The sequence below is a fragment of the Nematolebias whitei genome, chromosome 2 (assembly GCF_014905685.2).
Source record: "Nematolebias whitei isolate Nwh7 chromosome 2, NemWhi1, whole genome shotgun sequence".
Lineage (NCBI taxonomy): Eukaryota > Metazoa > Chordata > Actinopteri > Cyprinodontiformes > Rivulidae > Nematolebias > Nematolebias whitei.
Genome location: NC_056499.1, coordinates 47,037,120 through 47,061,420, shown reverse-complemented (window position 1 = coordinate 47,061,420; position 24,301 = coordinate 47,037,120). Strand labels below are relative to the sequence as shown.

At 40.3% G+C, this 24,301-nt stretch overlaps 1 protein-coding gene across 1 annotated transcript in view; it reads right to left on the bottom strand.

The window, feature by feature from the left end:
• The window catches only part of pacsin3 (protein kinase C and casein kinase substrate in neurons 3), a 52,446-nt gene extending 32,868 nt beyond the window's left edge, over positions 1–19,578 (bottom strand). Inside the window, exons 1-5 of the mRNA XM_037697717.1 lie at positions 19,483–19,578; positions 13,950–14,106; positions 12,380–12,615; positions 12,122–12,277; positions 1,206–1,381 (exon numbers count right to left, since the gene is read on the bottom strand). Of these exons, the coding sequence (XP_037553645.1) occupies positions 1,206–1,381; positions 12,122–12,277; positions 12,380–12,615; positions 13,950–14,106; positions 19,483–19,536 (779 nt within the window). The 5' untranslated portion in view covers positions 19,537–19,578. The remainder of the gene's footprint in view (positions 1–1,205; positions 1,382–12,121; positions 12,278–12,379; positions 12,616–13,949; positions 14,107–19,482) is intronic.
• Positions 19,579–24,301: the final 4,723 nt, after the last annotated feature.

The following is a 24,301-nucleotide window of genomic DNA, read 5'->3' as shown; positions in this document are numbered from 1 at the left end:
ATATATATATATATATATATATATATATATATATATATATATATAAAGGCGTTTTAAACCCTTCCCACACTTGCAATATTCTAAACAATGTTTCTGAACTCTAAACGCTCTAAAAGAGCACAGAATGTCATGATTTCAGCTCCCTGACTCCTCTGCTCTTTGCCACCTGCAAGCGCTCTTGGCCACGCCCACTTCTCCGCTCTGCATGGTGAACAGCTGATCAGCTGCAGCAGAAAGATTATCCTGCAGTATGAGCTAAACAAATGTGCAGCAGGTGTTAAATAATTTAAAATAATTTATTTTTAATAAAAAATTCCATGCCGATCATGTGGCTCATCCAATCAATCAGCCAGTTGTGCGTCATGTCCAATCTTATTTTGAAAAACCGCGATACAGCGAGTCTGCGATCAACGAAGCGTGGAAATAGCGAGGGACTACTGCATTTCATTTACTGAAATTGTCATTTTGTTGTGACAGTAAGACAAATGAGATTATGTTGGAGGCAACGAGAGGGATAAACAGTTCATCTTCCAAAAATTATCTGCTTTAATCAATTTAGGAGTAAAGCACAGCGCTAAAAAGTGTGAGCTACAAAAAAAACAGTTTTATTTGTTTTAGGCCAAACAATAACTCTCAGACCAAACGTCAAGCTTATTTTGTGGTTACGTCCTAAAAGCTCATTCCAGATCAACACACGCAGAAATTTGGTTGGACATCCTTTATTGTGACTCGCTTCTGTCGCGGGGGTCACTGGTGTCCATATCCAGAAGTCTGTGCGAGAGGCGGGGGACACCCTGGACAGGTCTCCAGTCCATCACAGGGACACACAGAGAGCTTTATGATTACAAAGACACTTAGCTCATTGAAAGCAGTGAAGTGTAGATGTAAACTTATGTAAAGTACTGTAAAACAAACTGTATAACAGTTTCCACATAACTTTGGTACAAGTTATTATTGAAGCTATTGAACAGTCAGTTTGTTCAATGTTTCGACTTGGACTTTACCACAGTAACATTGGTTTGTTTAAACAAAATCTGAGGTCAATAGTTAATGGACAACAGCTCAAGTTTTCCATTAACCCTATGTACATAACGACACATGATGCCACATGTATCTTAGCCATCGCAGCTCTACATGCCTTTGCTGTGAGTCATGGACATTTGTAATCACCTTTTTTCTGTGAAAAACTGGGTCTGTTCAGGTACCTTTCTTTGGCAGACAGGTCCAGGTGCGTGTGGACGTCCTGCAGGACGTCTTTAAAGAAGCGCAGCCTCTTTCGCTCGGCCTCCTGGGTGAGGTCAAACACCTGCTCCATGTCCTCCATGTAGCGAGGGTTGCAGCGGTTCAGCTCCTCCAGGGCCTTTTTGTAGCGATCCTCCACCTGTCGCACAAACAAAAAACATTTACGGAGATTAAAACATAAAAAATAAAAAAAAACTCCCAAGAAGGCATTACATTTTTTTTAAAGAGATTTAAATGTACTTAAGTTAGCAAACAATAAATTAAAAAAATAATAAAAAAATCAACCAACTAATCTGTGTTTCCAAACACGAATATGAACTTTTTTTACAGGTTCTTTGTCAATACAAAAGTGTAAAACTTCTGAAGAGGCAATAATTCACTCCATGAACAAATACTGAAAACTATGTTTGAACAACAAATAGTTACAGTGCCAGTTGTTATAAAACACATAAAACCAATTGTGTGTTAACTCTCACAAAGATGCGGTTATGTGGAAAAAGTCCAGCCTCATTCAGTTTTAGGGTTTTATGTAGTGCATACAAATAATCTGGTCTTTACCAATTTAACCTCCGGTGAAGAAAAACACATTTACCCATGCTGCTTCCATAAGTTTAAAAAAGAAAATAGCAGCCAGGTGCTGTTGATCAAATGCACTTGATTAAGTGATCGTCAGTGTAACTGCCTCTATAAAAGCATAACTTAGAAATGTGTTGCTTTATCATACAGGTGTCATGAGACAGAGATTCTTTATTGTCATTCGTATCTCATGTGGTGGAGTGAAATTATGTACACAGGGTCCCAGTTACATCAAACTATAAAATGTAAAAGAAAAACAGTAATAAGATTTAAGATAAGAAAAAAAGAGAAAAAAAAAAAAAACACTAAATATACACTAAGCACTAATAATATAAAAACATAACGTCGAACATCAGCACAAACCTGAACACGAGTCCGTGTAAGCAGATGAGCACACATGAACACACCAACATTGAAACAGATCAGCAGCAACATGAAACAGATCAGCAGCAACATGGTGTGATTTTTTCCACAGTGATTATTCTGGTTAGAGATTCATGAGTCTAACAGCCTCAGGGTAGAAGCTGTTCCTCAGTCTAGTGGTTCTACACTTAATGCTCCTCAACCTCCTTCCTGAGGGGAGCGGGGCAAAAAGTGTGTGTGCTGGGTGAGTGGGGTCCTTCATGATGCAGGTGGCTCTCTTCCTGCATCTGGAGGTGTAGATGTCTGTGATGGTGGGGAGACTGACTCCAACAGTCTTCTGTGCAGCCTTCACCACTCTCTGCAAAGCTTTTCTTTCTACAGATGTGCAGCCTCCATGCCACATGTTGATGCTGGAGCACAGGATGCTCTCCACTGCACACCTGTAGGAGGAGGTGAGGACTGAGCTTCCCAGACCAGCTCGCCTCAGCCGTCTGAGGAAGTAGAGTCTCTGATGAGCTTTCTTGATCAGGCTGGTGGTGTTGTTGCTCCAGCTGAGGTTGTCATTCATGTGTACACCCAAGTACTTGTAGCTGGAGACCACTTCCACTGCAGATCCTCTTATGTTCAGGGGGGTGTAGATGTTTTTGTTCCTTCTGAAGTCCACATTATCTCCTTTGTCTTCTTCACATTGGTGTGAAGGTTATTCTCTTTGCACCAGCTCTCCAGGTGTTCCACCTCTTGCCTGTAGCTGGACTCATCATTGTTTGTGATGCATCCCACCACCGCTGTATCATCTGCAAACTTTACAATGTGACAGCCTGGATGGGTAGCTGCACAATCATACGTGAGCAGAGTAAACAGGAGAGGGCTCAACACACATCCCTGAGGAGAGCCAGTGCTGAGGGTTATGGTGGAGGAGGAGAAGTTGTGGATCCTCACTGACTGTGGTCTGTTTGTTAAGAAGTCTAGGACCCAGTTGCAAATGGAGGGGTTTAGTCCTAGTGTGAATAGTTTGTCCATCAGGGTTTGGGGGATCATGGTGTTGAAGGCAGACGTGAAGACCACAAAGAGCATACAGACGTAGGAGTTCTTCTGCTCCAGGTGGTTGAGCGCAGTGTGGACCACAGAGGAGATGGCATCCTCTGTTGATCGGTTTTCACGGTATGCATACTGATGAGGGTCCTCGTTGATGTTGATGGTTGTTTTGATGTGGGTCATGACCAGTTTTTTGAAGCATTTAGCGACTATCAGGGTGAGGGCCACTGGCCGATAGTCATTCAGACCAGTCAACTTTACAGCATTTTGAGACTGGGATGATGGTGGCAGTCTTCAGGCAGGTGGGAACTGTCTCCAGGGTAAGTGAGGTGTTAAAGATGTCTGCCAGCACCTCGCAGAGCTGATCAGAACATTCTTTCAACACTTTTCCGGGGATGTTGTCTGGGCCGGTTGCCTTGCGCAGATTAATCCTCCTGAAAGTACTCCTTACTTCGGCTGAGGTCATGCTGAGATGCTCTTCATCCGGTGGTGAGGCGAGTCTGGTGCTGGGTAGTCTGTTCGGGTCTTCAAAGCGTGCGTAGTGTGTTACAATGCTAAGAGAAAAGACTTTAGCAATACGACCTCAGAGAAGTAAGGAATTTTGTCCATAAACCTGAGAATGGTTTAAGACAATATCCAAGCAATTGAGCCTTAAATGGATTATTGTATTCATGAATGTAAAGCATTTAAAGACAACTGCTACTTTTCCCAGGAATGGACATCCCAGCAAACTCACCCCAAGGTCAGATTATGCAATGATGTAGCATTGCACTATTGGAAAATGGAGTAGGTCACAATGAGCTTAGCTCCTGCAAGTATTATCATCCAATATTTTAGGCAAATTTTCTTTATTTCTTTATTTTAAGTGTTTGGTAAATTTGTCTGAACTAAGACTTATTTCTGGCATTTATATTGTTGCGAAAACTCAGTAAAAACGCATATGCCACTCAGTCTAGCCTGCAGCCTGTTGCTAGCGCTGCAGCCCCGCCTCATGGTAGAACCTCGCTGCAGCCTGGGTCATCTGGCATGCCGCTCATTGATATGGACAAGTCGACAAAAACTAAACTTAACTCTGAATTTCGTTAACAGACTACAGCCATGTTTAAAAAGAAGTTGCTTGCAGCACTGGAGGAGAATCCCAATAAAAAGTTCCATGCATTCAACTTCAGTTGAATGAAACCGTGTGCAAAATCAAAATTACACACATGGCAAGACACCAGGACCAGAAGGGTTTTTGGTCAAGTTTTTTTAAAACAGAGAAAATGAGCCCCGCTACTTCTTTCAGTGTATAATGAGTCTACTGAATGTGGTTCATTGCTTCCCACAATGTCACAGGCACTCATCGCTGTCCTGCTAAAGAAAATTAAAGATTACATCATATACAGTAGGCCTATTTCACTTCTTAACATACATGTTAAAATCTTGGCTGAAGTTTTAGCAACTTGCCTTGAAAAGATCCTCCCTTCTATTAGTTTGGAAGAACAAAATGGTTTCATTAAAGTCCGCCAGTTTTTTGGGGTTTTTTTTTTTTGTCTATACGCTTCTGAATGTGATTTTATCCCAATGCTACTATTTGTCCAGAAACGGTTATTTCGCTAGACGCTCAAAAATCTTTTGATGATGAGAAGTGGCGCAGTCTCTTTGCTGTCTTGCATACATTTGTTTATAAGAATCGATTCATTTCATGGATTTGACAAATTCACTCAAGGCCAGTATCTACATTAATAAAGTTTCCTCCAGCTACTTGACATTGTCACGTGGTACAAGACAGGGATGCCCTTTGTCTTCTATTGTTATTGAACCCTTGTTAATAGCTTTACAGTGCCTCCCTTGTTTCTGTGGTATTTCTCAGTCAGGTCTCGACTTGAAACGGTCTTTATATGCAGATGACCTGCTTTTATGTTTATGATTCCTTGCGTAGAATACCAATTGTATCTTTGTTGAAGAGGTTCGGCTCATTCTCATGCTATAAACTAAACACTCTTAAGAAGAAATGTTTCCCCATAAATTCTTAAGTCTTACAGTCTAAAACTGTCTGATATTCCCTTTAGGCTCAGCCCCTCGGGATTTAAATATTTGGGAGTTAATGTGACCCGCACTGTCTTCAGGATAGACATACAGTTTCTCCCTTTGGATCATTGAGATTAAATTAGATTTTCAGAGATGGAGTTCTTTGCCATGGTCTCTAATTGGGTGCATTAATATGATTAAGATGAACATTTTGCCTCCATTACTTTTTTTCTATTTCAGCGTATTCTTGTATTTTTGTGTAAAGCTTTTTCAAATAAGCTAGCTCAGATTGTTATTTTGTTCTTGTGGGGAGGAAAACACCCCAAGATGAAGAAATCACCTGTTACAGAGAGGGACATTTGATGGTGGTCTTGCTTTGCAAATATTTTTATTTTGTTATTGGTCGGTTCATATCCACAAATTGACCAACTGGCTTCAATCACAACAACTTATGATGCAAATTAGAGTGCCTGTCATGATATCTCCTCTTCTTTAGACGCTTTACTGGCTTCTACTCTTCCACTCAACCCCTCTCGTTTCATCAAAAGCCCTGTGGTGCAATCCAGCTTTAAGATATGGTACAGAAGTCATTTTGGTTTCGTCTCTGCATCAGTAGTCATGCCTATCACACAGAATCATCCATTCCCCACTGGTCTTACTGATGATACTTAAGTACAGTGGAAACACCATGGCATTAACATTAACTTTACAAATATCTCTACAAGGATGGCACTTTCTCCAGTTTTTCAGACTCATCTCTGGAAACAAATCTTCCATTGTGCTGGTGAAGATTCTCAGTCATCCAGGTCATGATCAATCAAAAAACTAATTGATGATAATAAAAAAATATAGTTTAAAATAAATAAATACAAATAACTGGACTTTTATCCTGAAGCTGAAGAGTTCAGCTTCAGAATAGATGTCTAAATCTTCCAGGGGCTCATTTGTTTCATTGTTTTCAAGTGCAGCATTGCACGTCCCTCTTATCCTTCTCTTCTAAGTGTAGAATGAACATATGCTGTCATATATTCATAGATAAAACGGATTCTTTCATTTTTCTGGACTGTATAATAACGTGCATCTGAATTATTAAAAATGTGGACGTGAGACGTTAATTATCTTTGACTCACCAACGACAGTGGGTCATTTATTAACAGAATCAAGTTTAACACATCACACATTTACATTAATTGGCAAAAATTGAAAATAACAACATCTTATTTAGCAGGTTTTACAAGGAAGTAAACAATACGGCGATTGTTTTCTCACTTCCAGCAGTGCAACAGACATTAACCACACGGCGGTGGTTGAAAAACTTTGCTTCAGACATTTCTAAAAATATCTGGAATGATTTGCTAGCAGGATAGAAGAATTTTAAAGATGGAAAATGAAGTTTATCTGGAGAGAGGTGGGTGAGGGAATTTGTCTGTTTTAACCAGGACAGCACGCTCCTTTGGACCAGCTTAACCCAACGGTACACTTTGGTTGAAGATCGACTTTTTACCTTTCTGAAGATATGTCAGTTCCGGCGTAAAGTTCCACTTCAAGCCACTTTTCAGCGTCTCCGTAAGGACAGTAGGGAACCGTTCGGAGTCGTGAGATCATCCAGAACAGACTTCATAATTCCCAATACTCGGAAGAGCTTTGAATCATGGCTGGACTTCTGTTCTCCCAAACAACTGGAGCTGCAAACTCTCCACCCGACTCCAACTGGAGGTGGAACCTCTTGCAGAACTCTCCATCTACTCCAACTTCAACTTAACTGGGTTGAACTAGAAAGTACCAACATTTAAAGAGCTCTATTTCCGGTTCATTTGGGAGTTTCTGATTGGTCGATGGACCAAAACAGAGGTGTGTTTTGTGATGTAAGGTGTTATGAAAAGTCAAGGAAAAAGATTAAGATTGTTTAAGAACAGACAGAAGATTGTTATGAAGAACTCAGACTTCGTGGAGTCACTTCTCTAGTATCTTGCTGTAAAAGTTAAACATGACATTTCTTTTTCAGTAAACTTGCAGTTGACCGAAACTTGAACTTTGACCAACTTACACCACTTGCTCATTTCAAACAGACGATCAAGAAATTGAATCATTACTCTGTAACATATTCCAACTTGATTTCACTTTGAATGAGGATTAAAAATCGTTATTACTGTTTCAAAGTTGATTTAAAAATGAGTAGTTCACTTCAACATTTAAACATTGTTTGAACTAACACAATTTGATTATCAAACATTTGTAAAATAGTAATGATAATAGAAAAGAGAGTTCTTTCACTTGATCAATTCAAGAAAGAAAGTCTCAGGATGGGTCAACCTGTATTTCTGGATTCAAATCAATGAAATGACAGTTTCTGTCCCATAAGGTGCCTAAGGTCAAGGTTTTGACATCAGGCCTAGTTCACTACATAAGCATTTAGCCATGGGATGATCTGTGGTCCCTTAAACCCAATAAGAAATTAATTACATGCTTAATATATAAACAACTTATGGATTTGGATATCCATTCAGTGGCTAAAATTCAAGAGCGCTTGGGAATGGGAGTTGGGTATCACTTTTTCCAGATCAATTGTGGGAGAAAGAAATAGTCAATGTTCATTATAGAGCACCTTGTGCCAGGTTACAACTTATTCAATTCAAGGTCCACAATACAGGGTCCACTATTCAAAGTCTCATCTGTCAGAGATTTACCCACAAGTCATGGATCAATGTGAGAGATGTCATGCTAGAACCATGTAATCCGAGTCACATGTTCATTTTGTGCCTGAAACTCCATAGCTTTTGGAGCCAGTAGTTAGTCGTTCTTTCCAAAGCTCTTGGAGTCCAAGTCTGCATGAACCCTTAGTACAGTATCGACAAAAAAAAAGCCAACTGACCATGCTCACTCTAAAGTATTAGCCTTTACGTCACTCTTAGCCAGGCATTGTATTCTACTACTTTGGAAATCTTTTAAGACACCTTCACTTTCTTTGTGGTTTTGAAATGTTATGTCACTTCATAAATTGTAAAAGATAGGTCTTAGAACAAGGGGAAATTATGGTAAATTTGATCAGACAAGGGACTCTTTTGTGAGCTACTGCAAGTCATTGAACATCTTACCATCTGACTGATGTGATCATATTTGCAATGCTACATAGGCATATATGCAACGCTCAGTGAAACACCAAGAGTACAACCAACGGTACATACCCTCTCAGAAAACTGCCAAAGATAACTGAATAATCCAACTCTAATGCATGAAATCCCTCACACACCAATCTTAAATATCAGAGAGTCAGAGTCAGAGTTTCTTTATTGTCATTCGCACCTCATGTGGTACATGTGGCGGAGCGAAATTGTGTACACAAGGTCCCAGTTACATCCAACAATAAAATGTATAAGAAAAACAGTAATAACATCTAAGATATGAACTAAGAAAAACATCAACTAAATATACACTAAGCACTCATAACATAAAACATTGAACATCAGCACAAACATGAACATGAGTCTGTGAGCAGATGTGCACGCATGAACACATCAACATTGAAACAGATCAGCAGCAACATGAAACCGATCAGCAGCAACATGATGTGGTTTTTCACAGTGATTATTCTAGTTAGAGATTCATGAGTCTAACAGCCTCAGGGTAGAAGCTGTTCCTCAGTCTAGTGGTTCTACACTTAATGCTCCTTAACCTCCTTCCTGAGGGGAGTGGGGCAAAAAGTGTGTGTGCTGGGTGAGTGGGGTCCTTCATGATGCAGGTGGCCCTCTTCCTGCATCTGGAGGTGTAGATGTCTGTGATGGTGGGGAGGCTGATTCCAACAGATTTCTGTGCAGCCTTCACCACTCTCTGCAAAGCTTTTCTTTCTGCAGTTGTGCAGCCTCCATGCCACATGTTGATGCTGGAGCACAGGATGCTCTCCACTGCACACCTGTAGAAGGAGGTGAGGACTGAGCTTCTCAGACCAGCTCGCCTCAGCCGTCTGAGGAAGTAGAGTCTCTGATGAGCTATATGTGTCTATATATACGTGTCTAAATATATGTGTCTAATGAGTGTATACAGGACTGTGTTGTGATGAAAGGTCTTTTTCACTGAGAAGGATGTTCATGATGCAAAATGAAAACCAGTTCAACTAAAAGCAAGTAAGAATGTGAAACTGCTGTAAGTTGCACAAGTATCACTCAAGATTTCTCTGGTGGAAGTGGTGCTAATAAAATAAGATCCAATGTGAAGCCATAGTCTGATGACATTTTCTGTCCTAAACATTTGGTGAGTTGCACTGCGCCCAACTTACTGTGGACTGTCTTATGGACAGAAACCACAATCTAGGGAACAAAGGGTTCAACATTTCTATGTGACTTGGATGTCAAGCTGGAGAATAGACAATGTTTTAACAATTATCCACCATTATTCAAGGAGGGCAGCCCAACAGACCCGCCTGCCCTGCCATAAATATCATGGTATGTAAATAAATTAATTATCTTTACATTATTTCATGTGCCCAATTCAGCGCGGCAGGGAAATAAACCAAGAGTAAACGCTGAAGGTGAATGGTCCAGTTAAAGTCTAGGCCTCAACTTGACTGAAATGCTATGAGGTGACCTGAAGAGCTGCACAGAAGCAAATGTCTGCAGACTTCAATAAACTGAAGCAATCAATGCTGGAAAGGAGAGTGGGACAAAATTCCTCCACAACCATGTGAGAAGCTGATTTGCCATTCCAAACCCCACTGCTGAGAGTTACTGCTGGTAAAAGATCTACAAGCTGCTGAATCTTCCTGCGTAGTTTGTTTAGCTTGTCTTAATTTTTGTTTAATATAAATATACATGGAGGAATCAGGTGTGCCTGTGTGTTTACACCTGAAGTTAGTCAAATAATTGTTTTGTGTGTCCTAATACATAAAAACTCGAGACCTAAAAGGGCACGTGCTTTCGTGTCCTCATGGCAGTATATGATTTCTGTATGCTATCATTTACTGGCTGGACCTGTTCCCATTGTGTAGAGCTCCATTTAAACCTCTCCCAGACATTTAGGCAAAATGAAAATGTAACTAGATCCCTCATGTCAGCAGTTCAACAACAACAGGCCAACATTTACCGGTTACAGGGACACTTTTAAACATATTTTCCATCTACAGTCAGAGTGAGCGGGGACAAAAACAGCAAAACAAGAAGAACATGATCTGATGTCCTTAGAGAATCAAGCAGTAATAATGCATTTAGTTCTAGGAGCATTCAAAACTAAACCGTAAAGATGGCGAAGCTGGTTCTGGGGACAAAATGAACGCTGCTGTAGCCGTTTTCTTTTCCAACAAAATCCTTCAACAGACGTGTGTTTACCTTTCAGACCAGACATGGAAGTTGTGGTTTTCAACTGGATTTGACAAACTTGGTTCATAGTATAATTTACAGTGCCGATGAATTAAAAGGCAAATTCATAATAAAACTTACCAATGTCTTGTTTTGTAAATGCATTAGAAGCTCATAAACTGAATAAACAGTTTTATAAGAACTCTTTAAAGTGCCTCAGGTCTTCTGCAGAGCATTGTTTACCTTGCTGTGGGTGTGGTGGTTTGCACCAGCTGCAGCCTGAAATTCCTCGGTCTGCTGCTTCACAAGTTTCATACTAATTCCAAAGTCTGAACTTATTTAAATCTGTCGGTGAGTTTGTGTCAAATTAGATTGTAAAAAGTGAGTTAGGTCAGTGGAGAAAAACATACAGACTTCAGGAACTTTCTTACTGAGATCTATTTTGTTTAAAAGCAGAAGCGCTGCCCGTCACCTGAATGATTCACCCGTTTTCATCATTAAATGTTTACAAATCATTCCCTCTATTCAGATCCATGTTTCCTCCATGTTTTCCAGCACTCCTTCCAGTTTTTGTGCCATTTCAACAATTTATATCAAATCGTTCAGCTCATTCAAGACATTCATATTCACGCTTGTTTTTACTTTTTAAATTTAGCTTTGTCATTTTCATTTAAACTGAATGGAGCTCTCGTCACATCCTTCAAACTCTTTGTGCCGTTTACAACCTGTTATGGCTCAATTCAACTTCCTTTGGCTTCTTTCTGCTAATTTCAGCTGGTTTGGGGATTTTCAGCTTCTTTCAGCTAAATTTTGCTTTTATTCCTGATTTTAAAGCTACTTTTTAGGTATTTTTCTTCTAATTTTAGCCTTTTTTTCTGCTATTCTTTGTTAACTTCTGTGCTCCATTTAGACTCTTTCTGCTAATTTCAGCTTTTTACTGGCATTTCAGTTTCTTTTCTGCTCATTTCATCCACCCATCCATCCATCATCTGTATTCACTTCTTTCTGGGTCTTGGGGGGTCAGTGGTGCCCATGTGCAGCAGCCACAGGTCACAAGTCAGGGACATGGAGACAAACGAGAAACAACCATTCACACTCTCACCTCGGGACAATTTAGAGTTACCAATCAGCCTAACATGTATGTTTTTGGTCTGTGGGAGGAAACTGGAGTACCTGGAGAAAACCCACGCATGCACGAGAGAACATGCAAACTTCACACAGAAGGGTCTCCAGCTGGGATTTGATCCAACAACCTACTTGCTGAGAACCTACTTGCTGCAACAGCTCCACAGTCTGAGCCACCGTACCACCTTGGTAAATTCAGATTTATTGTAATCCATTCAGCCTCTGCACACTTCTGCTGATTTCACTTTCCTGCTTTCAGCAAACGTCAGCTGTTTAAATTCAACTCTTCAGCAGCTTTCAGCAAAAATCATTCAGCAATAAGCATTCACACTGCATTATGACATTTCTCTAGTTGTCTTCTCTGAGCAGCTTCAGAGCCCAGGTGTGTTTTCAACACGAACACATGAAGTGGTGTGTCCTGATTGGACCCCCATCAGTACGAGGGAGCTGCTCCTGGCTGTGTGCTCGTGCACGTTTTCTACCTTCTCGGCCTCCTGGCTGCAGCGCTCCACTCGGGTTGTGTATTTGCGGACTTCCTCCTGCGACTTGGACGGGTCAGCCTTGGCGTGCGTTTCCCTGGTAACAGCTGTCCACTCCTCCCTCCTGGCCTGGTGGTAGCTCTTCTTACTAGACTCCATCTTGACACACACATTTGACTTTCAGCTGAATGTAGAATAAGTGGTCCTCAGTTAAAACCAGTGTTGGTTTCAACTTCTCCTGACCTCTCAGGTGACCCTCACCTCCTTCAGTTTACGGACCCAGGGTTTCTGAGCTTTTCTGAAGCCGTCCTCCGCATCTTTAGTCTCCTTGAAGCCTCCCATCATTTGCTTGTTGAAAGCCTCTTTCTGCCAGTTGTGAACCTTCTTGCTGTCCTCGCCCGCCAGCCGCTCCCGCAGCTCCATGTGCATCTCGCTGAGGCGGTCAGCCGCCTGCATGAAGGCATGCCACGCCTTCTCCAGGGTCCCGTACTGAGGTCCTGATGAAGAGCACCGAGGACAGAGTCAGGTCTGTGCCATCAACTTCAAACAGAACAGAAAGAAATTAAAAAAGGTGCCACTGCAACTGATTTCTCTTTAAAATCAATAAGTTTGAATTCATTGTAAATTCTTGTCTACACATTTTTAATTAACAGACTAGTACAGTATAGTGTGCAGAGATTTCACCTTTTTGGAATAAAATATTTCTAAATTAGAAACTGAAATAAACATTTGCAGTTTACAGCATCTTCATTTTCAGAATTAAAAGTTTTACGAGTCAGACAAATATCACAAATCGTCCCTCGTTTCTTTACACTTCTCTTCTAAGGAGACAGACTTTCTTCTAGTGATCAATAGTTTATGTTTTCTGAAAGTTTTTAATGTTTTATTTGGACTTTGACTGCTTTTGTAGAAATTTTTTAGTCCAGGCTGTGAACATTTTCAGAAAGATGTCTTTGGTTTTGTTCATTAAACCCTTTTCTTTTGACCCATAAATCATTTACCGTAATTTCTGGACTATAAGCTGCTACTTTTTTCTCACATGTTGAACACTGCAGCTTATACAACGCTGCAGCTAATTTATGGTGCGTTTTTTTTTTTTTATTAGCTAACGAGCTTCATGCCACCAAACATTTAGCCTCGTCACACCCGGGCGCTCACATAGCTGCACAATACACGTCTCTCTTGGGGGTGGTGGGTCGTCAATGAGACTACCTGCATAAAAAAAATGTTTTAAAAAAATCTGACCAATGAAATTACAGAATAGGTCACAGTGGACCAATGAAACTTGGTCCCAAATCCCAATCCCAAAGAAGCTGCTGGTTAAACACCCTGACATGATCAACTTGTAGTGAACTTGACCTGATGTCAAAACTAAGCCTAAGGTCAAAACCCTTGACCTTAAGAACCTTGTGGGACAGAAACTGTCATTTCATTGATGAGGGTGAGGCTTTTCTCAGGTCCTGTCAGGTCACTGTTGACCACCCCCCCATTTAAACAGAAACAATATTAAACTTTACTTTAATGCCAAAGTCCAAAGAAAATGAAACTCTGAAGAACTTCTGATCAAAATTAATTTAAATTTAGAAGAAAAATATGTCTTTTTGAAAACAAACAAAAATAAACAAATGTACAGCTATTCTGAACAAAGTGGTGTCCTGAACAGTCTTAAATTCTATTACAAGTTGCAGTTAAATAGGTTTAAGAATGAGATCTTGTATCTCAATGAGATTTCTCACAGAAATAAAAAGGTACAGTAATTAAAAAACTGATTGCATTGTTAATATGAAGATCAAAAGCAGATAAAAGCTCGTTTTAACACAAGTTCCCTGACCTTTTTCCACAATGCCCCTCCATCGTTTGGCCCAGTCGCTCAGCTGAAGAGCGTAGCTCTTTTCTATTTTAGCTCGTTCCTGGAAGCAGCTGATGAGCTCGTTACACAGACGGTGACCATCGTCGATCCGTTTCACCGTCCTTTTGTAGTTCCCCGGCTGCAGAAACACAGAAAAACAAACGAAAGAAAAATCTGAGTTCACAAACTTGTTTCCACTTTCTAGTAGCAAAAGGTCCAAAACATCATTTGCTTCTCTAAACGTGTATTAATGTTAATAACTTTTTTTGCTCAAGAATAAAAAATACATACTTCAAAACATCAATCAATCACTTTGACTAGAGGGAAAACTTCTGGTTAAAAATGAACGTGTGCTGCACATTAAACGCCCGTCGACAAACTATTATACAGCAACATATAGCAATGGTCTGGACCAGCAAAGACCTTCATTTAACCATGACCTTGATTTGTGACCTTGAAGCTGGGGTAATGAAAAGTGTACGTGACACGGTCTAGTGACGATGCACGCGTAGAAGTTTCATTAAATTATCTTGAGCGCATCATCGTGCTGTGGCCCGGAGAAGAGAAATTCTCCAGATGTACAGTCTATACCATAATATGTCTAAATGTTGACAGGTGTCAGAAAAAAGATAAAATCATAATTCATAAAAAAATATAAAACAACAAGAGAGGGGGAAAAAACAGTTTTAATTTTTAAACAAATGTAAAAGACTACACTGTATAAAAGCACCACAAAACCTTAAAAACCCGAGATAGAAAAGTTTTACACTTTTATAGAATTGGATATTTTTGTATCTTTAATAGGACAAGTAACTGTTACACTTTTAATTCATATTTTTTAATCTTCTTTCGGCTGCTCCCTTCTTCAGGGTCATTACAGTGAACTAACTCGTACGAAGACTGTGATTTTTTTTAAATGGATGTCCTTCCTGACCACAGCCCACTGAGCTGCCTCAGCCTCTGTGTGGAGCAGAGAGCTGCATCTAGAGCGCCCGGAGGAGCAGAAGGTGGGGGTTTAGGACCTTGCTCAAGGGCCCAGAGTGGGGCAAAAAAACGTGGAGGCAAGTGTGGGTGTTTCACCTTTCCCACCCACATTTTGATGTTTTCTGTACGGGCAGCTGAACTAGCAACCTTTTGAAGACAGGTCCACCTTCTTTCTTCAACCTCTGCCCCACACTTTTAATTAATCAGTTCATTATTTTACTACAATATCTCATGAAACAATGGATGGATTTTTTATTTTTTTACTCCAAAAATAATCCTTGAATGAACAACTAATAACTTTCAGTCAACCTGATTCAAGATGGCTACCACCACAGTTAAGGAAGGGGAAGTCTGAGATTGTCATCGTATGTTCCCATACAATGGCAACATTGGTTCTCTGCATTTAACCCATCACACCTGGGAGACACCCAGGTGCAGCAGTGGGCAGCTATGCAAGCGCCCGGGGAGCAATTAGGGATTAGGTGTCTTGCTCAGAGACATGACATGTGGGAACGACTGGGAGTTGAACCATGACTTTCTAGTCCCCAGTCGGCTGCCCTGCCTCTGCCCCATCGACAAATTAAATGACCAAATGGCTACAACTCAGCCTGTTTAACAAATACTGAGCTAAAATCTGGTGCAGTAGCAGCTGAGAGTGATTCTCAGCTGCAGACTGACTGCAGGAGACTGATTTTTAAAGCTTTTCTAAAACATGAACCGCTGTAGTAAACTCTGGAGATGTTTTAATGAAACTGTTAGAAAGTAATTTAACATCTCTGCGACAGACCGACCTCAACAGACCGACCTCAACAGACCGACTTCTGGAGCCTTAACTTCTTGAAAATGAGTCCTTGTGACTCAGTGACACTAACCTGTATAAATAAAGGTTGAATGAATGGAGCCAACCCAAGTCAAGATGGCTGCCACAGCCATCTGATCTTAGCAAACAGAAATGGGTATAGCTCAACCATTTTCACAGACACTGTTGTACAATTTGGTTTGTTGGTAGCAGAGATGATGTTCAACATGTTTGCCTCGTGCAGTGGTGCCCAATATGTCAATCGCGTTCTACCGGTCGATCGCCAAAGCATTATGGGTAGATTGCATGGCATTCTAAAAAAAAAATAAAATTAAATAAAATTAAAAATAAAAAAATAAAAAAATCGATGTCAGCATATCATCCATCCTCATTATGAAATTTGTCACTTCATTGACATCCATTGCAGCCAGTCACAGCCATTCTCTCAAACCAAGTCTCAGAGCAGAGATTTTCAGGGGAAATATTTATATTTATCCATATTTACCCCCACTCCCCCCATCATATGAAATTCTCCATGTGCGAAGTTGCACAAGTGCACACCAGGTGGCTGCAGTCTGAAGTTTTTCTGCACTAACAACAGTTATAATAAATAACAACAGTTATAATAAATAACAACAGTTATAATAAATAACAGTTATATTAATGTCAGACAGCAGAGAGGGTTTTTTTGCTGCTCATCCGCACTAGGGCATTAACAGAGTACTCGAGTAATCTACACATCAATTGCTAGGACATCTATCGAGGTTAAAAATGTAACGTTGAGTATCCGTAGTGACGTCATATTATGTGACCACCGTATGACTGTAGGGGGCGGTGTTGCACTGTTGCAGGTTACAGAGCATGGTATAACACCGGGTCCAATCCACCGAACCAGAACCAGTTTCGGTTTAAGTTTTGTTTTTGACGTGCTGCACGTTTCTTCACGTTTGCAGTTTAATAATAATAACTAAAAGTTTAGTTTTTCCTGTGACTTATTTGCAGTATGATAAATGGTAGGAGCATAATATATGCTCCCAATGTTTTGTTGGTCTTTTTTTTTTGTAAATAATTACCTTTTTTGCGGTTTTATTTATTTATTTATTTATTTTTGAATCTTGAGATCTATGACATCATCAAATACTAGAGTTCTACTCGGGTTTTATTATGTTGATGTCGAGTTTAAAAATTATATACTCGTTCAACCCCTACTCCGCACATATGACAGTTTAGGTCAAAATACAAACTGGATTCCAAAATAGTTGGGACACTAAACAAATTGTGAATAAAAACTGAATGCAATGATGTGGAGATGGCAAATGTCAATATTTTATTCGTAATATAACATAGATGACAGATCAAAAGTTTAATCTGAGTAAATGTAACATTTTAAAGGAAAAATATGTTGATTCAAAATTTCACCGTGTCAACAAATCCCAAAAAAGTTGGGACAAGTAGCAATAAGTTGCTGGAAAAAGGAAATGGAGCATATAATGAACAGCTGGAAGACCAATTAACACTAATTAGGTCAATTGACAACATGATTGGGTATAAAAAGAGCTTCTCAGAGTGTCAGTGTCTCTCAGAAGCCAAGACGGTAAGAGGATCACCAATTACACCATTGTTGCGCAGAAAGATAGTGCAGCAATACCAGAATGGTGTTACCCAGCGTAAAATAGCAAAGACTTTTAAATTATCATCATCAGCCGTGCATAACATCATCAAAAGATTCAGAGAATCTGGAACAATCACTGTGCGTAAGGGTCAAGGCTGTAAAACTCTACTGGATGCTCATGATCTCCGGGCCCTTAAACGTCAAACAGGAATGCCAGGAAGAGGAAGCCATTTCTAAGCAAGCTCCACAAGCTCAGACGTTTGCACTGGGCCAGGGGTCATTTAAAATGGAGTGTGGCAAAATGGAAGACTGTTCTGTGGTCAGATGAGTCACAATTTGAAGTTCTTTATGGAACACTGGGACACCATGTCATCCGGACCAGAGAGGACAAGGCTAGCCCAAGTTGTTATCAACGCTCCGTTCAGAAGCCTGCATCACTGATGGTATGGGGTTGCATGAGCGCTTGTGGCATGGGCAGCTTGCATGTCTGGAAAGGCACCATTAATGCAGAGAACTATGTTCAGGTTCTAGAACAACATATGCTCCCATCTAGACGTCATCTCTTTCAGGGAAGACCCTGCATTTTTCAACACGATAATACCAGACCACATTCTGCAGCAATCACAACATCATGGCTACGTAGGAGAAGGATCCGGGTACTGAAATGGCCAGCCTGCAGTCCAGATCTTTCACCTGTAGAGAACATTTGGCGCATCATAAAGAGGAAGGTGCGACAAAGAAGGTCCAAGACGATTGAACAGTTAGAGGCCTGTATTAGACATGAATGGGAGAGCATTCCTATTTCTAAACTTGAGGAACTGGTCTCCTCTGTCCCCAGACGTCTGTTGAGTGTTGTAAGAAGAAGGGGGGATGCCACACAGTGGTAAAAATGGACTTGTCCCAACTTTTTTGGGATTTGTTGATGCCATGAAATTTGGAAACAACAGATTTTTCCCTTAAAATGATACATTCTCTCAGTTTAAACTTTTGATCTGTGATTTGTTTCTATTCTGAATAAAATATTAGATGTTGGCACCTCCACATCATTGCATTCAGTTTTTATTCACAATTTGTTTAGTGTCCCAACTTTTTTGGAATCCGGTTTGTACCATCATTTTAAAGCCACAGTACTATAGTTCATAATTTCTTATCTGGCAACCCAACTGAAATGGAAACTACAGCATTTTTCTTGTTAACCCACTCTTTTTTTGTTTATCTTTTGTTGTTAACACCAACTATTCCAGAGGTTGTTCTCGTGTAAACGGGGCCTTGTTGTAGGTAGATCACTTTGACTTGGTCATTTTAAAAGTAGCTCGCATGCTGAAAAAGTGTGGACACCCCTGGCTGAAATATTTGACACTAACTGTAGCGTTACACTTTCAGTGTTGGCAAAATATTCCATGAACTACTGGATGAATTTTAATTTAGCCAACACAAAAATGCAACCGTCAGATTTGTTGGTATGGAGCTAAAGTTTGATGCAACAGCTGAGACCTATTAATGCTACCTGCTCTGACATCTTGTGAGAACTTGTTATCTCTGACTGAGCAAGAGGTCTTTTTAGAAGGTTCGTTCAAAATGGCTGTGACTCCACCCCCTCTCTGCATGAAATGATTTTAGCTTCATTTCTTTTCTTTTTTTAAACCAAGACGTTTACACATAAACCATCTGAATTATTATTATTATTATTATTAATCAGGTCTCTCTTGTAAATGAGTCCTCGGGGCTCAATGGGATTTACCTGTCTAAATAAAGGTTGAATGAATTCCACACATTCAGAATTAAACAGTTTGTGTTGTATGCCTGTAATTTTTTCAAACCTCTCTTCTATAACAACCCTTGACTTGGTGAATAACTGTTTTAATAAGTCATTTATAAGAGAGTTGTTATCTGTGTGTGCACAGGCTGGGAACAGTCACTTTCAAATATGCAGGCTCAAAAGTGTCCTTTAAACAAAAACCACAGATGCAGTTGAAAAGTCTTACTCCTTTTTGTTACAATGCAGAAACAGTGAGCCTCAGAAATTTGATCTGTGTCTGCACTGTAGTCCACCGTGTGAGGCATCAGGACGTTTTGCTCAGAAAGGCCGTGAACGTTTGTAATATCGGTTTTTGTTGTACCTCCCAAAAGCTGTCAGAGCTGCTGAGGTTGCAGAGGTCTCCGTTGGAAGACATGATGGGGTCGGCCTTACAGCACGGAATGATGGCGGCTGCAGGAGAGACTGCAGAGAACAGGAAAAATAAATACTTAGAGGTTATTCGTCAACACATGATACACAAACTTTATACAGAATATTGAAGTTTGTATATTAGTAATATTAATAATTAGTAATATTAGTAAAAAAATTAAACTCTCAGATACTGACATGGTAATCCAAGGAGGCTTTTTATTTTTTTTTTGGTGACTGAACATCCTTTCCTGTTTTGGAATATATTTTTTATGTGAAGGTCTTATAGAAATAAAACTCGAGTTATTTTACAAAGAAAAAACAAAAAACCTCCCAGGATTTATATAAAATGCACAGCTGTAAAACAAACAAGACTATGATGAGCACACAGAACACACATCTGTATTTATAAGTAAACTGCAGACGTTACTTGATATTACTACAAGATGTCTTCTTACAGAAACACTCAACTGGTCACTCATCATACATTAAATTGATTTTACTTTAGAGATTTAATTTAATAACATTTTACACTACAAAACAAAAAAACGTTTAAAACAAGGACATCGATGCTTTATTTGAAATGCAGCTATGAAGTCATTTGTTTGGTTTTGCTCTCAAGGATGTAAATAATTTAATTAAAAGAAAGAAAAAAAAGATTTCCTTTAATTTTCAAATGTTCAACAACATGAAAATGTTTAATATTTGGTGTAGATGTTGGTATAAAACGATCCTGCAGCATCGTGCCTTCACACAGCTCACACACCAGCAGGTCAACAAAATTAGAACAACACTAAACACCAACGTGTACGTCTCCCTTAACACCTGCTGAAACCAAGAATTGTTATTAAAGTGTTATTAAAGTCTTATTAAAGTGTTATTAAAGTCTTATTAAAGTGTTATTAAAGTGTTATTAAAGTGTTATTAAAGTGTCATTAAAGTGTTATTAAAGTGTTATTAAAGGAATCATTTTTAATTCCAGCACAAACAGACTTGATGATGGATTTGTGTGAAGAGATGTTCCTGAACAGAGCTCTGAGGATGTTAACAGAGCAGATCTGTTCCATGCAGCAAAACAAGTTTTAATTCAGGAGCACCCCAGCATGACATAAAAGAAGTCCCCCCCACCCCCATTCATTAAGGATTAGTTAACGATGACCTGAGTCCCCACACAGCCACTCCTCCTGTGACGCTGTGCCTCTGAATCAACGTGTCGAGGTCAGGAGGCTTCTCACGCAGACACAACAACCTGGGAGGAGAACGAGCCGCAGCCCAGCTGCCAGCGCTGATCTGCTCACGTTCAACAAGAAAACAGCTGCTCGCGAATTCTCATCTGAAGAGTGTGATCTGTGTAGCTACTACAGGTGATCTGAACACTTTAAGCAGCAAAAGAAAACGTCAGTTCATAAGAAAAGTCTCAGGGTAAAACAGAAAAGTCCCCGTGTAAACTTCAAGTCCAGTTTAACACAAATCAACTCTTTTTCCAATACAGTCAAGCTTTAGTAAAAAAATAAAATAAAATAAAAAGTTGCCAAGGTTAGGGAGCAAACCAAGAGGACTCCATTTTATTCTATAAGGAAAGGACTGTAAATTCTGATTTATACAGATAACCCACTTGTACCATCTGTTAACTCAACTCTCCATGGACCTGCTCAGGGTCAGTATGCTGCAATGCATTGTGGTCTCGATATATTCATGCCTACTTCCAGTTCTTTAATATTTTAATCTTTTTTGTCCTTTGTGAATATTGGTCAACTCTAGCCTGTTCTAACTTATTCTGAAGTTTGATGTGCGTTCATGTTCATCAGTATTAGTGTGGATCCACACTGTTCATATCTACTGGTTTGTGCTGCTCTGCAGTCAGCCACACATCTGGCAACAATATATGCTGATGACGCTTCGTTACAAGATACCAATAAAACTACTTCAGAAAATATGTTTGTATTAAAAACAAAAAACATTGCTGGTGTAAAGGACCACAAACACGAAGTAAAAGCAGATGTTGAATACTGGAAGTAGTTGTGTGTTAGGGCACATGGTGCCCGAGATGGTGCCGGCACACTAGTACCAGAAAAAATATCCATTCAGAACTTTTACTTGGTTTTCTAAACTGAGGTCAGACTGCTGATCCCACGTCCTCAGAACCACAGCAGTGTTTCCCCTACCATTATACAAGCGGGGCGCCCCAACCCCATCTACTGAACCGCGCACACCCCACCCATCCACCTGTCAGTACTGACGTAACGCTAAGTTAGCAGCTCGCAATGTAGGTGCCCTAGTTACAAAACTAAAGGCAACCTCGTCCTTCATGTTGAACCCTCACACTGAAACACACAAACCGAAAATTGTTGGTACAAACAGCGCACAGCTCAGATTTGTGTCTGTCTTAACCCCCCCCCGCTCTAAAACTGTCAGTATAAGCAGTGTTCAATCAACACAACGAGATGAGCGACCCACCATGGCAAGTTATCTAGGAGAAACACTGCACAGTTCAAGAAATGGTAAATGGACTGTACTTATCTAGCACCTTTCTATCTGATCAAGACACTCAAAGCGCCTCACAAAACAATCTGTGCCTCATTTACTCATTCACACAGCACTCTACTAGATCTCTACATAGATAATTGAATAAATCATTCTAAAGAGACTAATCAGTGCTTTATCACATTCATACACTGATGGGACACACATCAGAGGCAATGACGGGTTCAGTGTCTTGCCCAGAGACACTTCAGCATGTGACTGCTGGTGGATTCAAACCCCCAACTCTTGCATTGGAGGACGACTGCTCTAACCACTCAGCCACAGCCGCCCTGTGAATGATCCTTTAAAAGGTTCAGTAAGGCAGCATGTTTGGTAGAGCTGCTGCCTCAGGTAAAAGGTTACGGGATTAAATCCCAACCAGAGACCTTTCCAAGTCGAGTTTGCATTTCTCTCATGTGGGTTTTCTCCGGGTGCTCCAGTTTCCTCCCACAGACCAAAAACATGCATGTTAGGATGATCGGTAACTCTAAATTGTCTCTAGGTGTGAGTGAGAGAGTGAATGGTTGTTTGTCTCATTTGTCTCTATGTGTCCCTGTGATGGACTGGAGACCTGTCCAGGGTGTCCCCCGCCTCTCACACAGTGACTGCTGGATATGGGCACCAGCAACAACCATTCGACCCGAAAAGAAACAAGCAGGTAAAGATAATGAAGTTTCTGTAATGACAGAACTTGTGCACAAGCCAAATCACTTCCAGTTGCTCTTGTGTGAAATACAAAATTAGCCAAACGCTAACTGTGAGAAGCACATGTCTGAAGTCAGCTAATTCATACAGACTGTGAAAGCAGCCGAGTACGTGCACCTTTCACATGAGAATGGCATGTATGCTAACGGCAGCAGAGACCTCTGCCATCAACATGCTGGAACATGAAGTGCCGACTTCACCGGGCGTCACTAATTACTGCTCCTTCAGAGGTTTAACAGGTGAGGACACAAGAAATCAGCAATACGCAATGTTTACGTGCACAGTGACAACTGCAGAGATAGACTAGAGCTTTGTTAAGCAGGGTTTGAGTAGTGTTGCATCATCTGTAAACGCAGGGAGAAATTCTCACAGGAGCTAACAGCTAATCATCTGACAGCTAAAGAACAGAGTCATGAAGCAGGACAATGATCCCAAACAGCAGCAAATCTGCTGAAATAAATAAATAAATGTCAACGTGTTGCAACGGTCCAGTCAAAGTCCAGATCTCAACCGATCGATCTTAACTGAGCTGTGCAAAGACAAATACCTTCACCCCTCAACGAACTGAAGCCACGTTGTAAAGAGCAGTGGGACAAAACTCCTCCACCACTCATGAGAGACTAATGATCATCCAGAAATGACCATTAACTTTATTTCTACTAAAGATGGTTCTACCAACTGTTGATTAACGGGTGGACTAAGTTTTTACCATAGTTTTTCCATTTTGGCTTTGTTTTTAATAAACAACGATTTCCATTTTGTGCTTTCGTACATTTGAATGTTTTTTTTTTATAATAATTTTAAAAACTGGTGAAACGATCCTTTTATTACGTCTTGCTGAATAAAACAGCTCTGTCTGCACAATGGATTAGTGGTTAGCACTTTTGCCTCACAGCAAGAAGGTCCTGGGTTCAATCCCTGGTTTGGACCTGGGTCTTTCTGGGTGGAGTTTGCACGTTCTCTCCGTGCTGCGTGGTTTTTCTCCGATTTCCTCCCTCAGACCAAAAACATGCATGTTGGGCTTCCTTCAGGCCCAAGAGAGATCTGGGACCTCAGTGGGATTTTCCTGGTTACATAAAAGTTAATCAAATAAAACCCTAAAAATAGAGAATGGAGTTTATTTTTTCACATGACGAGATATCGCCAAAGATAAAGAACACTTGTTTGATTTTTTGCTGCCTTATAGCGTTTCCTCTACCGTTACACAAGCAGGGTGTCCCACCCCGCCTACTGAACTGCCCCCCCATCTGCCGGCACTGACGTAGTTCGATACTAACGGAGCGCAATACAGACGCGCTAGCTAAAAAGCTACAGAGGTAGCGCTTTGTTTCCCTCACACTGAGCCATCTGCCCCCCCCCGCTCGAAAACTGTCGCTACAAGCAGCGCGCAACACAGACGTGTCTCCACCCCACCCCACCCGTCGATAAAAATCACTGCTTGTACTTATTGCTTTGGAAGTATTAAGTAAAAAAAAAAAAAAAGATCTATATATATCTATATGTATATATACATCTATCTCTCTATACATCTCTCTCTCTCATAT